The sequence below is a fragment of the Microtus oregoni genome, unplaced genomic scaffold, assembly GCF_018167655.1.
Source record: "Microtus oregoni isolate MIOR12 unplaced genomic scaffold, Mior012 000030F_ref0000283, whole genome shotgun sequence".
Lineage (NCBI taxonomy): Eukaryota > Metazoa > Chordata > Mammalia > Rodentia > Cricetidae > Microtus > Microtus oregoni.
The window spans coordinates 5,050,664-5,065,452 of NW_024543089.1; the positions used below are offsets into that span (position 1 = coordinate 5,050,664).

The following is a 14,789-nucleotide window of genomic DNA, read 5'->3' on the forward strand; positions in this document are numbered from 1 at the left end:
CTTTCACTAGCCTAGGGAGTGCCGGTCTTTGAGTCTGATGCTGCATCCGGTCAGAATGGGTGGATATCTGGATGGTTCTAGGTCATTCTAGCACTGGACAGTTTATGTTTAATCTAGGAGAAACCTAGGCAGTTCTTCTCTGTGATTTAGGGCAGATACAAAAAGAACAAGTTCAGGACAAAGTCCTTCGAGACGGAGGAGGAAAAGAGCCATAGCTCAAGATCTTTTCCAGCTCAACTTTCAGCTCTTCTCCATGTTAGATTTTTACCTCACTGCCTCCTCCAATCCTGGATGCCTATCCCCTTCTCTGAAACCGCCCAAATCCAACAAAAATGCAACAGCAATTAAAATACCCCCCTCCACCCCCACCCACCCCACCCCCCCACATGCACACTCCAAACATAAGGAAAACAGGTCGTTCTGCGTCCTAGGTCTCGCGCCCTTTTCTGGAGCATTCTAACGACAAAAATTCCAGGTTGCTGCGGGGTGGAGGTTGCCCTTCTGCAAAGAAATCTTATTGCTAATGTTGCGGTCTCGAGCCACCTTTCCAAACAGAACTGCGGATAAAAATGCAGCGCAGCAGAAGCTCCTCAATCACATTCCAGGAAGGCCTGCGGGGGTCGGGTGACTCAAGCTCACGGGGACGAGCCGGGAGCGCTCCCGACTTTCCTGGAACCCAAACGTCCTAGGATTCACCTTCCCCGCCACTGCCGGTCTCTCTCCCGGACCCAGATCAGCCCTCCATTGGTTCCCGGAGCCCAGGGGGACCGCGGGTTCCACAGCCCCTTCACTGGTGCCCAGGACACCGCACCTGTGTGCTTCTGGCCCCGGTCGCCTCCCGTTGCGCACGGGCGCAGCTCCCCGGGGCTCCGCTAGGGGTCTCTCTCGGGTGGCGAGCCGGGTGGGCGGGATCAGCTGACTCTCCCGGCTGCGAGCCCCGCCGCCGCGCTCCAGCTCTGTCAGTTTCCTCGGCGGCGGGAGGCGAGAGCACCTAGAGCACCGCGAGCTCGGGGGCTCTCGGAGACGGCGGCGGCGACGCGGACCCAGCCAGGGCGCGGCGGATCTCCCATTCGCACACAGAGCACACGGTGCCCCAAGCCGGATCACGATGCTGCCCAGCTTGGCACTGCTCCTGCTGGCCGCCTGGACGGTTCGGGCGCTGGAGGTGGGTGCCGCGCCTTGGGAAAGAGACGGGGGAGGCCGGCTCCGGGAGAATCTGATCCTTCTCACCCCGGAGCTTGACTCGGGAGAGGCGGGGGACAGTCACGGCTATCCCGGTCTCCGCCGCCCCCGCCTGCGGGTGTCTTGCGCATCGGCGACTCTGGCCCAGCCCTACCCCGGGGACGCGCTACCCGACCGGTGGAGTGGGAGTGAGTGAGGCGCGGGGCTCCCCGTATCCGCGCTAGCCCCGGTGAGGGTGAGGGGCCGAGCGCGAGCTCAGACCCTGACTCCTCCCTGCCTCGGGAGCCGGTATCGGGGATGCGAGAGACACCCAGTTAGTGGGGGGAAGGGGACACGTGTGGAAAACTGAAAGTGCAGTCTCTGAATCCGGTACCCCACGAGGAAATCGCCACCCTTCCCCTTCCCTGGAGTCCCGGGGTGGTATGGGGGCAGCTCTGGACGCCGGGGTGCTCCTGGCTTCCCTTTCCTTCCCACCCCCGCCCGACTTCGCTGCGAAGCTGAGCTTTGCTCCTGGCGGCCGCGGGCGGAGGCTGTGCCTGCGCAGCGACCCTCTCCGGAGCGGCGCGGGGTCGCGCACCGCCACCGTCCTCAGGCAAACTTTGTGCATTTCCGTCTCTCCCTTTTGTGTTAAGTTGCAAGTGATGGGAGGGCTGGGAGAGCTGCGGCCACCAGGCACCGTCCTTCAGACTGGACGTCCCGGCCTCTCCGTTGCGCCTCCAGTTTCTTCCAGAGACCGACAAGGTCCCCGGGAACAAAAGCCGCGACACCCCGCCCTCGCCGTCCAGGAGGCGGTGGAGGAGCCCTGGTAGTTTGTGCGCCACCGCGGCTCCCTTCCCCGTGCTGCGCGTCTGTCCCCGAGGGCCCGGGGGTTGCTACTGGGGCCCGCGGTCTCCCACCCCCGCATCACCACGCCTAGTGCCAATCCAGTGCGGGGTTGCAAAGTCCTCGCAGAGAGAGGGAGAAAAAGAGAGACCAGAGTGAGGCGTGTGTCTGGAAAGGGCAGTGCCGGGTGGTGGGGAGGCTGGGGCTCCCTGTGCATCAAAGGAGGCGTTTGTCTGATTAAGGTGCGGCCTCCTCAGGGCAGTTCTGGGGACTCTAGCTTAGTCACCCCGGGGGGTGCAGGATGTTGGGGAGGGTCCTCAGGGTCTCTTTTGAAAAGGGTACAGATAAAAGGCTTGAGTAGAGTGAAGATTAAGACGGAGAAGATGGCGCCTCTGCAGTGCAGCAAAGAAAAGCTGTGTGGAGGCTGCAGCCTGTGAAATCCACCCACCACTAGGTGTATAACAAGTCTTCCCCATTCATCCAACTCTCCAACATCCAGCAAAAGGGCTGTTTTTCTTTTTATCCAAAGATGCCTAGAAGTTGTTTGCGTGGCAGCTGGTTGTATTTCGCATCGCTTGTTCCCTTTTCAGCATCTGTGCATTTGCAATGTCCCTTCCCCACCAGACTCACCCTTTCCCCCACCTCATAGTAATTTTCCAAAATAGCAATTTCCGGATGAGTGCTTTCCTGTAATTCCGTGGGGACTGCCCAGGCTATCACACTAGGACGGTTTTTATTTATTTATTTATTTTTAGTCCTTAATTTACAAGGTCATTGAACTTTTCCCCTCCTAATTTTTTTTTTCCCACAAGTGGCCCCAGGATCTGGAAATCACCTCAGGTTGGTTAAAACAGGTTTTTTTTTTAGGAGTCTTAAGAATTTAGTGTTCCATTTTTTTTAAAGGCTATTTAATCAAGAAAATTCTGATTTCTCTGATGACCTAAAATTTTACTTGTATTATCGTTCAGTTTTTCAAATTATCTTACTATATAAAGACACAATTAAGTAATTAAAAGCATAACTGTAATTTTTGAAGCTCATGTTAAAACTTAAATATTTATTTTTCTTGAGCATTTTTTAAAACTTGTGTAAAGAGAGTCAGGATGTAGGCCAAGAAAAGGAGAATTTTTTTTGGCTTATGCAATTGCATATCCATTTTCTGCCAGCCATTTGGAGATTATCCTGTGGTTATTGTCACCTTTAAAGGGTGAATGTGAGAATCACATCAGTACCTTTTGTGAATCATTGGAAGGATAGGTAATTCACACTAATGAGGCGTGACAGGGCCTTGCCCAGCTCCGCATCCACTGAAGCCTCCGAAGGACGAGTTGGCTACCTTTTGTAAATCACAGAAAATAGATCTGCTGCAGGTGGCTCCGAAATAGAATCAAAGTGAACCGGGGCCGTGATGATGGAGCCTCCTCTTCCAGGGAACCCTCTGTCCCTGGTTTGACATCTTTTCCTGGTCACGCGATTAAGAAACTGATGGACACACACCCTTGTTTGTTTGCTTGTTCAGCTCTGTTCTCCTGGAAGTTTTGTTTTCTTGTGTGGAGCTGATAACTACCCACTCGCCTTGGTCGTGGTGGTTTCTTCAGTCCGGAGACCTGCTGAGTAGTGCCACTCTGAGGTGGAAGCCTGCACCCACAGCAGTGAGGCTGAGATTTTGATAGGCCTCCACCAGGAGTCAGAGGCTCCTGCTTGTCAGTGGGAAGCCATGATTACTGACTGGCTATAAACTCTTCTGTCACCCCAAGCGATAGCATCCCCCATGACACTGGCAAGACCCTTAGTACTGCAGACTGTTAGAAGACGGAACTGAAGAAATGAAGAGCTGTACACAAGATGAGACTGATTCAAAATAAACAGGGAAAAAAATGGCATCAGTCGGCTCCTCCCGATTTGAAGGAAGGGAAGTGAGCTTTGTGGTTAAGGGTCTCTCTTACTGCTAGAGGGCTTCCGTTTTAAGTTTACTGTTTCTGGCATGTCAACCTTGTCCATTTATTTGATAATGAGGATTATTATCAGTAATCCTTCACACAGAAGTGAATCAAGAAGTGCTTAATAAAATAATGTACATTACTTCTGCAAAAACTGTGCTGTTTTAAGATTTCCTTTGCATCTTTCATTAATAAATTTCTTTTATACTCTCTGTCCTTTATGTCAGGCTATGCAAAATGGACCTGCATGAATACACTTTAAATCTCAAGTTTCCAGAATGTAATGTTAATTTGACTGTTTATGCTTTGTTCCTCACTTCCACTGGGTACTGAAGTATGTGGAGCGAATAAAACATGCCCATAATTATGAAATAGGAATGTTATATGCAAAAAAAAAAGAAAAGAAAAAGAAAGTACAAATTAAGGGGGGGGGGAAGTACCCAGTAAGTGGTGTACTGAGAGTGTGGTACAGGATGAATACCTATAGCTAAAAAGATTATAGGGGTGATAGAATTGGATAGTCCTGGGGCATTTCCTCATTTCCTGCTTAAGTTCCCAGCCAGGTTTGTGGCCCAGGCCTGGGGAAGGAAGGTTAAGTATTCGCGTGGCCGTATTTGTTCACGTACAAACACCAGCGTGTGTGCAGGGCCTTTGTCTTATCTGTGTTCTTTGAGCTTGCTCCAGAGCCAGGCACAGATAAGGCTTTGCATAATGAAAGAAAGAACAAGTGTGGAATTCAGTTCGATTCACCGTCTTATCTATTCATTAGGGGAAATTTTATTGTTTTATTTTTAGGCCAAATCCTGTCTCAGCTCTGACCATCTTTTATATAAACCCCAACTGTCTTTTTCTTCACGGAGCTTCCGTTCTTCTGGGGAGACGGAAAATAAACAGAAGCTGTGACAGCTATAGGTTGGACTCTGGAGCTGGGTGGAGAATCAGAAACAAGGAGGGAGGTCATGGCTAAAAGCAGACCAAGACCTCAGCACCATGCTAATCAGTCTGGTAAATGACAACAGGGCGCCTCCCTCTGCAGCAACGAGCAGCAGCAAAGGACGAATCAACTTCTTAAAGAGGCTTCTATAAGAAATATGGTTTTGTTAACCATGACTTCCCAACCTTGTTTGCATGGCAGACCCATGGAGGTTTTCATGTTTTGTTTGTTTTTGGTTTTTTGTTTCTTTGTTTTTCTGTGTTGGGATCAAATTTGGAGACTTGAGCAAGATGGACACCTACTCTGCCACTGAACTACATCCCATCCCAAGGAATAAAACAAAACAATAAACAAAAACTCAAGAGTGTTGCCAGGGTTCTACCTGCTGCATCAAATAGAAATCCCTGAGGGAAAAAATCCATTAAGGAAAAAAAAAAGAAAGGAAAGAAAATCTCTGGGCAATTTTAAAATAGAAGCGGGGATTTGGGGACCAGTTGCAGATGGACCATTTTGAACCACGTTCAGGATTCATTAGGCTGTTCTGCAAACAAAGATGCCAAGTAATGCCATGGAGGCCAGGGTGTGCAAGAAGCAGGAAGAAGGGCAGAGGAAGCCCAGGGCATGTTTCCATCCTGCTCCTCTCTCCTCAGAGCTGTTAACATCTTGACATTACCTACGTAGCCAAGACTATGGTCACATCCCACTCCCTGGTCTAGATGACCTTGTGGTCCAGGAGGGTGCGTGCGCCACATAGCACACACCTGCATTTGTGAGGGCCTGGCCAGCAAGCCAGTGCTCTGTTTTCAGTTTCCAAACCCTAACCTGATTTAGGGCTTTGGTTTTCATTCTGTTGTTTTTCGTTTACTTGACGGTGACATCTTTTCCTTTTCATAGTGGGATCCTAGACACAAACCGTGGAATGAGGGTTGATAATAAATACTGTCTTTTGCAAGCGCTCGTGAACACTGTAACCTTCTGCAGCATACGTTTTGTGTCCCACTCTCACGAGTGGGTGGGAGGGGGATGGCAAGCTGACAAGGCTAAGGGAGGGAATGAGCATGCTCCCTGAATGAGAAGCAAGTGTAAGCAATTACCTGTATTGTATTTCAGACTCTGTGGAGACGCTCCTGGAGGGGAATGTTACATGGGTCTTTCCTTAGTTTAACATGGATTGCTTTGGAAAGAGACTATTTATCATGAAAAAAAAAAAAAACCAATGTTCAGTAATTTTTTTTCTTCAGATTGTTTCATCTAGTAGGTGTGACTGACAGCACCTTTGAGATCAGAATTCACCCAATGCTGGACTAGAATGTCTGCTGTAGTAACTTATTTTAAAACAGATCTTTAAAAAATTATTTATTTGTTTGTTTAATTTGCTTATTTTGCTACTAGTTTTTGAAGAAGCGATATGTCATGGAATACAGAAGAGGTTACAGAGAACTTGGGTTCATAGACATTTAGTCCTAGCTGCAGTACTGGGCAAAGAAGATATTTTATTTAGATTTATTTTGCTTGGATACTTTTTTATTTTTTGAGATGGGGATCTGAGCTGGCTGGTTTCTGTGGATTTGACACAAACTAGAGTTATCTGGGAAGGCTGTCCCTCCATTGAGAATCGTCTCTATCAGATTAGCCAGGAGGCAAGTCTGTGGTGTGGCACCCTCTTGATTTATGATTGATGTGGGAGGGCCCAGCCAACCATGGGTGGTGCCACTCCTGAGCACCAAGGTAGTCCTTGGGTGTATGCAAACTGTGGAGCAGGAGCTACTGTACAGCGCTTCTCCATGGCCTCTGTTTTGGTTCCACCTCCCGGTTCCTACTTGAGCTCTTGTTCTTGGCTGCTCTTGATGATGGGTGGTCATGTGTGTGATGTTGTAAACTCTTTCCTCTGCAAGTTGCTTTTGGTCATAGTTTTATCACAGCAACAGAATCCAAGTTAGGGTGGGTTCCACTGTGTTGCTGAAACTGACCTTGAACTCTTTGCTTCTAGTGATCCTCCTGCCTCAGCCTTCTGAGTGGCTAGACTACAGATTCGTACGACTCTGCCTCTGTGTGGCTATTCTTTGAAGAGGTGTGCAATAGAGATTGAGCTAGAATTAGTGAATATCATAAAATAAGAAAGCAGAGAGTGCTTTAAAATTTTGTTTGTATTATCATTTTAAAATTGTGTGTGTGTGTGTGTGTGTGTGTGTGGACTATGTGCGCACGAGTGCAGTTACCTATGGAGACTACAGACCTTGAATCTCTCTGGGGTTACAGGTGGGTGTGAGCCAACTGAAACTCAGGTCTTATGGAAGAACAGAAAATACTCTTAATCCCTGACCCATCACTCTAGGCCCCCAAGAAGAGAGATTTTTTTTTTTTTTAAGCCTATCTCTTCTGTGGAAAGAACTGGAGTGAACATTTGGAATTGTGATGTTGGATGGATGCTAGGCTAGTCGTGGTGAACCGTGCAGTGTTTCCCAGATGCATAGGAAGGGTAACACTTCACATATCTTTCTGTTGCTGCAACACAATACCTCAGGCATTGTGCTTCCTCAAAAGAGGAAAGGTTACCTTGGCTTGCAGTTTGGGAGGTTTCAGTCCATGATTGACTGACAACATACGTCTGGGCCTGTTGTGAGGCAACAGACGATGGCTGAGAATGAGTGATGGACCCAGGCTGCTCCTGTCATGCTGGTCTGCTTGGAAACAAACAGGAAAAGAGAGACCAGCATCCTAAGGTCCTCTCCAAGGGAATGCCTCCAGTGATCTAAACATTTCCGAGAAGTTCCCACCTCTTAAATGTCCCACTACCTCATGGCAGTGGCCCTCTGAAGACTAAGCTTTTAGCCCTGGCCTTTGGGTCATATTTATGATTGAAACTATAGCACATGTGGCTCCCGAGACCAAATGGGAGCCAGGTTGCTTGAGCATTCTGGGGCCTGTCTCCCTGAGATATTGGCTATGGTTAAATTGCTGTGCTTTTGTAAATGTGGATAGTAGTTATTTATCATTGCTGAGGGTTAAATTGTTTCATGTTTAATATGCTTAAGTGGATAAATTAATGTATGTTAATATGTAGCTTGATGTACCATCATAACTAAGTGTTGCTGCTTTTATTGAATGGTAGAAAATGAATATATTTTTCTCATCCATAGTTACAGGAAGCTAAAATAATCTTCGTGGTATTTTACTTATTAGAGCAATTAACTTACTTGTTGTCTAATTAAGCATAAGAGAGAGCTGGTAGTTAGTTCGCTACAAGATTCAATGAGTTTACCCAGGTGTGGCACATGCCTGTAATCCCAGCTCTGAGGAGACAGAGAACGAGAGAGATTGACAGGTCCAAGCCAGCTTGGGCTACATGGCAAGACTGTGTCAAAAAATTTAAAAAAAAAAAGATTCTACAATGAAACAGCATAGGTAAAAGTTTTTTTAAACACCTGTTATAAAATATCATTTATTACATATGTGATTTTATATCTTGGTTGGATTTTTAAAAATACTAGAATAATTCATGTTATGCTCATTGAAGAATTTAAGCAGTACAGAATTGTGCTGGGTTTATAAAAATGGAAAATGCTCATTTTTAATGCTGTGTATGCTAGCATCCTTCTACATGTTTAATATTGAGTCAGTTATGCACTGGCTTGATTATTAATGCAGTTATTAACTGGACGTCTTTGGGTGTATGAGGAGCTGTGGACAGGCTTAGCTTAGTCTTCAGCTAAATCTTCTCTATAACAATGAATAATCAGGCTTTGTCATCAGAGCAGAAGTAGAAGATTCAAGTGCCACCCAAAGAAAGTTGGTCCTAGCATGGACAGCTCAATCAGCCTTCATCCAAGACAGGACACGAAGACAGCCTTCCTGTCAGGAAAAGCCTACTCAAATGAGTTTATATAACTGTTACATTAGGGCTCTCACGTCCTTAAAAATTAACTATAATCTGTGACTCAGAAACACACGTTGAAATATCAGCAGGTTTGCCCATGTGCTCCCAGTTCCGCTCTTTGTCAAAATTAGTCTAATGATATTTGAAACTTTTAGTGCCTAAATCCGAGGGTTCTGTGGTTAGATTGTGTGTGCCAACAACATGGAAGGAGCAAGAAGCAAAGGCCTTAGGAGTCGCGATGAGTTCTTATTGGCCAGCCATGTATTTAGTTTTTGGATAGAGGTTGGTTCTAGCTGGAACTACAGAATCCACATTTACTTCTCGCCTTACTTAGAGTAGGTACAGGAAGAAAGGAGAGAAGGTCTCAGAACCTTGGGTGGAGGGTCAGTGAACACATATAAGAAATGAGTAAATGTAACACGTTAGAAATGGTTTTGTAGACCGTGAATCCTGAGCTGAGTACAGCAATGGACATGGAACAGAACTTGAATCTCCTTCTTTTCAGAGGGGCTGTTTTTTCCTTCTCTAGTTCAAAAGATATTTCAGATTAAAAATTTAACTCTGTAACTATGAAAATTTACTTTTTTGTAATTTCATGGTTATGAAATTGTTCTTTGTCCGGTTCTTTTACTCGGAGAATCAAATTTGTCCTGTGCTCTCAGCTTCTAAAGAGACACATACTGTCTTTATCTTCACTGGAAACAGTGAAACAGCGAGGCTTTCTAACTGATAGTGATAAATGACTCTTCAGCCTTAGAGGACACTTAGGAGAGTAAGAGATCCGTCAGAGAAAGTCATTTGTGTTAAGTGAAGAAATGTTTTATTGCTCTTGTTGCTTTGCTAAATTTCTAAGCTTTAATGACAGTCATATATCTTAACCCCATGGAGACATTTCTCAAGACAATAAACATGTGATGCTTAATCTTACCCTGGAGGTATATTTGTGTGTTTAAGATCCGCCCTTTCATCCTTTGTTACCAAAATCTCATTTGTCCAGGTTTGCTTTGTTTGCAAGCCTACTTTTTAAAAATTAATTAAAATTAGAATTAATGTTTCATTAGTACACATTCCTAGATGACTGAAAATTATTATTAAAGACATTGCAATGTGCATATTCATTGTGCACAGGACTGTGCCACATGAGGACATTTTCACATTTCATACATGTGTTACATGTGATTATATTCTCCCCTCCGCTCCCTTCCCCTCTCTTCTCCTCCTGTCCCCTCTGTTCCTTCCTCCCAGTTCCCTTTTCCCATTAGCTTCCTTGGTCCCCCTAGGCAGTTTCACTTCCTCTTTTACACTTGTTTTTAACACAGCCAGAAGCTCTGGGAACTGCATAGCAGGAGAAAGCATACAAAATTCTTCTTACAGAAACTGGCCTAATTAACAGTATGATAGTTATTTCTATTTTCCTCTATTTTCTTGCAAACAGTATAATTTCATTCCTTATGACCGAAAAAAAAAAAACTCCATTGTGCATGTATACTACATTTTCCATACCCATTCCTCTGTTGGACCCTGGGTTGGTTCTGTCGCTTAGTTATTGAGACCATTTCTGCAATAAACATTAATACGTCTGCATATATGTAACTGGTATTTTACAGTAACATTAATGAAGCAGTATAAATTTATTTTTGTTTTTGTTCTCTGTGCTTGGGATTGAACCCAGGGCGTTGTGTATACTAGGTAGGTATTCTACCACTGAGCTATAGCCCTAGTCTGACAGTTCGTTTCTAAAAGACTGATGGTTACCAGGAGATGTGACCAGGCGGCATGGCACACACCTTTCATCCCAGCACTCAGGAGTCAGAGGCAGATGGATCTCTGTGAGTTCGAGGCCAGACTGATCTACAGATCAAGTTCCCAGACAGCCAGGGCTACACAGAGAAACCTTGTTTTGAAAAACCAAATACAAAAGAAAAAAAAAAGAAAGAAAGAAAAGATTGCTGGTTAAGGTCAGAACCCACTTTGATGAGTCTCGTCATGGCGGCTTCGCAGCTGTGTGCCTCCTTGTTCCTCGTTCCCACTGGATTTCATTCTGAAGAGAAAGTAGAATGGTATTAGCGCTCAGAACTGGGTCCTTAATCCTTCCCTGCTCCTGTCATTGGATGAAGTTTCAAAGCACAATTACTTTTTTTTAATACAAATACATTCCTTACATCGTGTAGTATAATTGATAGGCAAAGGTGATCAAGGTAGATAAACATAATTTCTCTGCAGTGTTTAAGTCATTCAATAAAGTCCTCATCTTCTTTTCTGAAATCCCAGCATTATGCAGACTGAAACTACGGTTTCCCAAATGAAAAGCCCCATTTTATAGCAGATATTCCCCAGCCTGATGTTTAATCGCGAGTTTGGCGTGTCTAGAACAAGTATAGTATTGCCCTTTCCAGTATATTAGCTTGAGATGAAATGTTCTCCAGACTCTCCATAGAAATGTCCAAATCTGAAGATTAATTTTTGAGAATATTTCATTCTCAGATACTTGCATATTAAATTATGTAACTCCATTGAAAATTAAAATCCAGTTTTGTTTTTTTTTTTTGTTTTTGGTTTTTTTGTTTGTTTGTTTGTTTGTTTGTTTGTTTTTTGATGTTTCGAGACAGGGTTTCTCCGTAGCTTTTGGTTCCTGTCCTGGAACTAGCTCTTTTAGACCAGGCTGGCCTCGAACTCACAGAGATCCGCCTGCCTCTGCCTCCCGAGTGCTGGGATTAAAGGCGTGCGCCACCACCGCCCGGCTTAAAATCCAGTTTTTGTAGAGAGCTTCTGACTAAGCTTTTTTGCCCCGTATATTAGTTACTTTTTTGTTTTTGTGATGAATACTGGGATAAAAGCTACTTAAGGCAGGACCTTCCTCCCCTATTCTGGGCATTGAACCCAGGGTCTCACGTGTGCCAGGCAAGTGTTTCCCAAACCGTTATCCCCAGCCATGAAGGAAGGTTTTATTTGCTCACAGGTTTAGGGTACATACCCCCATGACCAGGAAGTCACGGTGGCATGGATAGGAAACCGATAGTCACGTTACATCCATAGTGAGGAAGCGGAGAGATAAATACTGATGCTCAGCTTGCGTTCTTTACACGCACGCTGCCATGGCAACCACGTAATGGTATCACCCACATTCAGAATGGGTCTCCCTTAGCCTTTTAAACTCTCTGGAAGCACACCCACAGACACACCCAGAGTCAAACTTCCTGGTGATTCTAAATCCAGTCAAGCAGACCATCCCGTTCAGAGAGGCCTTGATGCATGTGGGTTTGTAGAGAAAAGAAAAATGCATTTTTTCATTGTCCAACAGGAAGCAGCAAGCGGTGCACAGGAGGCTAGAGGTTTAGCTGGGAAAGACGAGGAGGAGAACTCTATCCGGAGATGTGTTGTGGGTTAATATTCTAGGTAGATTGTTTTGAGTGTGTCTGGCAAGATCACGACCCTGAGGTAAGCTGAGGCATCTGAACTGTCATTCATTGTAATGTGGAGGAATGACTTCGAGCTGGGGTCTGCTCTGAGGCAATTAAATATTACAAATGAAAGTAGGGACTAGGGGAATATTAATATTGATCGTGCTCATACTGCTTTCTGTAATTGATTGTTAACACCAATGCCTTACATCCAGTACTACTAAATAGCTGATACATACCTTCGAGGAGTACTGTAGAAATTCTGCAGTGCAGCGATGAAAGATTGCCTGGTGAGGTGCGTGGTAGATGGGCCAGTAGGTGAAGTGATTTCTTCTCCAGAGGGAACTGAGTTCAGATGCCTAGAATCCTTGTAAAAGCAAGGCACACGGCACGTTTGTTTCTGTGACTCTCGTGCTAGGAAGGTGGAGTCGGGAGGGTCCTGGTGAGGTACTTGCCAGCCAGTCCAGCAGAAACGTGAGCTCTGGGGTCAGTGAGTGACTCTTTCAAAACCCAAGGTGGGAAGTTCTAGAAGAAGCTGACCACTACTCAAGCATCCAGACAGGTCTAGTGCACGCTCTCACTCCACACGGTTATATACATTCTCGTAAAAAAGGAATAGATGTATACAAGTTTGATCCTGTATAATAGAGGCAGTTTCTCTTTATGTTTTAAAGATTATGAGCAAGGATACTTTTCTAAAATTTCTATAAACGTCAGTAACTTAATAATATCATTCGTTCACGGCTCTTCAGGCAATGTAGCTGGGCTCTTCCCACTGAAGAAACACCGTCATCCTTTGAATTGAGGCAAGATTTTGCAGTCTTGGTTTGGTTGGCCTCAAAGTCACCATGTAGCCCAGGCGGGTTTGTATACTCTATTCTCTTGCCTCAGCCTCTTGAACCCTGAGTAAAAGGTTTCTGTACCCCAATATTAAGCCTCTCCATTGACGAAGCCAATTAAACAGAGCCAAATTAAGAATTACAAGGTCCAGGTTTAATCTGAGCAAAGCATTCCCAGATGACCCCAGTGGAAGAAGAAAAACCCACAGAGAGAACCACGTGGTAGATTGGGGGGCCTTGTCTAAAATAACCTGTGGGCGTGGTCTCGGGCATCTCCAGGGGAGGAACCACCGATGGCGGCCTTTCTCAGGGGTGGAGTTTGGAAATTCTAAACTGGGGTTACTTACGGGCTTGTGTCACCAATCTTACAACGTAATCATCAGTCTTCTGCTTTATTATGATATTATCGGTTGAAAGTTCTTAGAAATGATTTTGAGTAAGGTTTAGAAAGAAAATGCTATATACTGTATACTGAAATTACATTATGTGACCATCAAAGTGAAAATTACTTTGTCATTGTCAGCGTTTACTTTGGTGACATTTATTTTCTCGTGTTTGCCATTTGTCGCCTAATAACCCAACAAGATGATTCAACATTGTGTGAATTCTGTTCCTTGTATTTTCTAAAGAAATTGTACAAATTATACTTTCCTTGGCCAGGCAGTGGTGCCACACACCTTTAATCCTAGCATTCAGAGGTAGGTTGACCCCTGGGTTCAAGGCCAGCCTGGTCTACAGAGGGAGTTTCAGGACAGCCAGGACTGCACAGAGAAACCTGTCTTTAAAACAGAAAAGAAATTGTACTTTCTAATGGCTGAAAGCCATTGCTACTTAATTCCATTAAGTTGACAAGCATTGGAAATTTAATTGAGGTCATTATGATTAACCTTGTATCTTTTTCCTGTTTGTTCAATGTTTTTATAAAATGTTTTTTTAATGGTTTATGTCAAGTGTTATATCCTTTTGCACCAAAGGTTTCAGGAGATTTAAGTTTGCTAAAAGTAAACTGAACCTTTTTTTTTTTTTCCTGTCAGAGTCTCACTGTATAGTTCTGTTTGTCCTGAAACTCACCCTATAGAACATGCTGGTCTCAAACTCACAGAGATCTGCCTGCCTCTGCCACCTGAGTGCTAGGATTAAAGACACATGTTATAATGCCCAGCTAAATAAGAACTCTTGATGTGGAAGTGGCTTACATTTTGCTGTTAGTTGAAGAACTATGAAGGGCCCTACTTGCAAGAGTGGTATTATTCAATGAAGAACGAGAGGAAGGAATCCCTGAGGGAAGCCAGAATAATTTGACTATGGTTCAAACAGTGGAAGAGAAGCCTGCTGGCCGAAGATGGCCCACCACTGAGTAATTTATCAACATGGCTGTCAGAGCTGCCCAGGACCAAGATAATAAAGGATGAAGCACCCTAGAGGGTATACTGGAACTTACTTTTCAGATGCTCTTCTCTTGTTTAGTACATGTTTATTAGTGCTTGGAGAATTTTATGCACGAATACAGTGGTTTTTCTTTTTGATCATAGTCACCACCCATTCCTTACCTAACTCCTCTTAGATCCATTCCCTTTTCTTCCCACCCCTCCAAATGTTTTGTTGTTCCTATACTCACGGATGTGGGGTCATCCACTAGAGTGAGCTCCACCTGCCAGGGACCACACCCTTAAAGAAAACTGACTCTCCCTCTTCCAGAAGCCATGAACTGACAATAATTCCTCAGCTTGGAGTGAGTCCCTTCCCCTCCCTATTCATACTGGAATGTTGACTGGCTTGATCATATGCAGTTCT

The 14,789-nt window shown here is 44.9% G+C and overlaps 1 protein-coding gene across 6 annotated transcripts in view; it reads left to right on the forward strand.

Annotated features, from left to right (window-relative positions):
• The first annotated feature begins 935 nt into the window (after window positions 1-935).
• LOC121465348 (amyloid beta precursor protein) overlaps window positions 936-14,789 on the forward strand; it is a 225,375-nt gene continuing 211,521 nt past the window's right edge. For 2 of the 6 annotated variants that reach the window (XM_041678579.1, XM_041678582.1), the window contains exon 1: window positions 939-1,165. In XM_041678579.1, the coding sequence (XP_041534513.1) occupies window positions 1,109-1,165 (57 nt within the window). In that variant the 5' untranslated portion in view covers window positions 939-1,108. Of the gene's footprint in view, window positions 1,166-14,789 lie in introns of all 6 variants that reach the window. The other 4 variants (XM_041678578.1, XM_041678580.1, XM_041678577.1 and 1 more) reach the window with 4 other exon arrangements.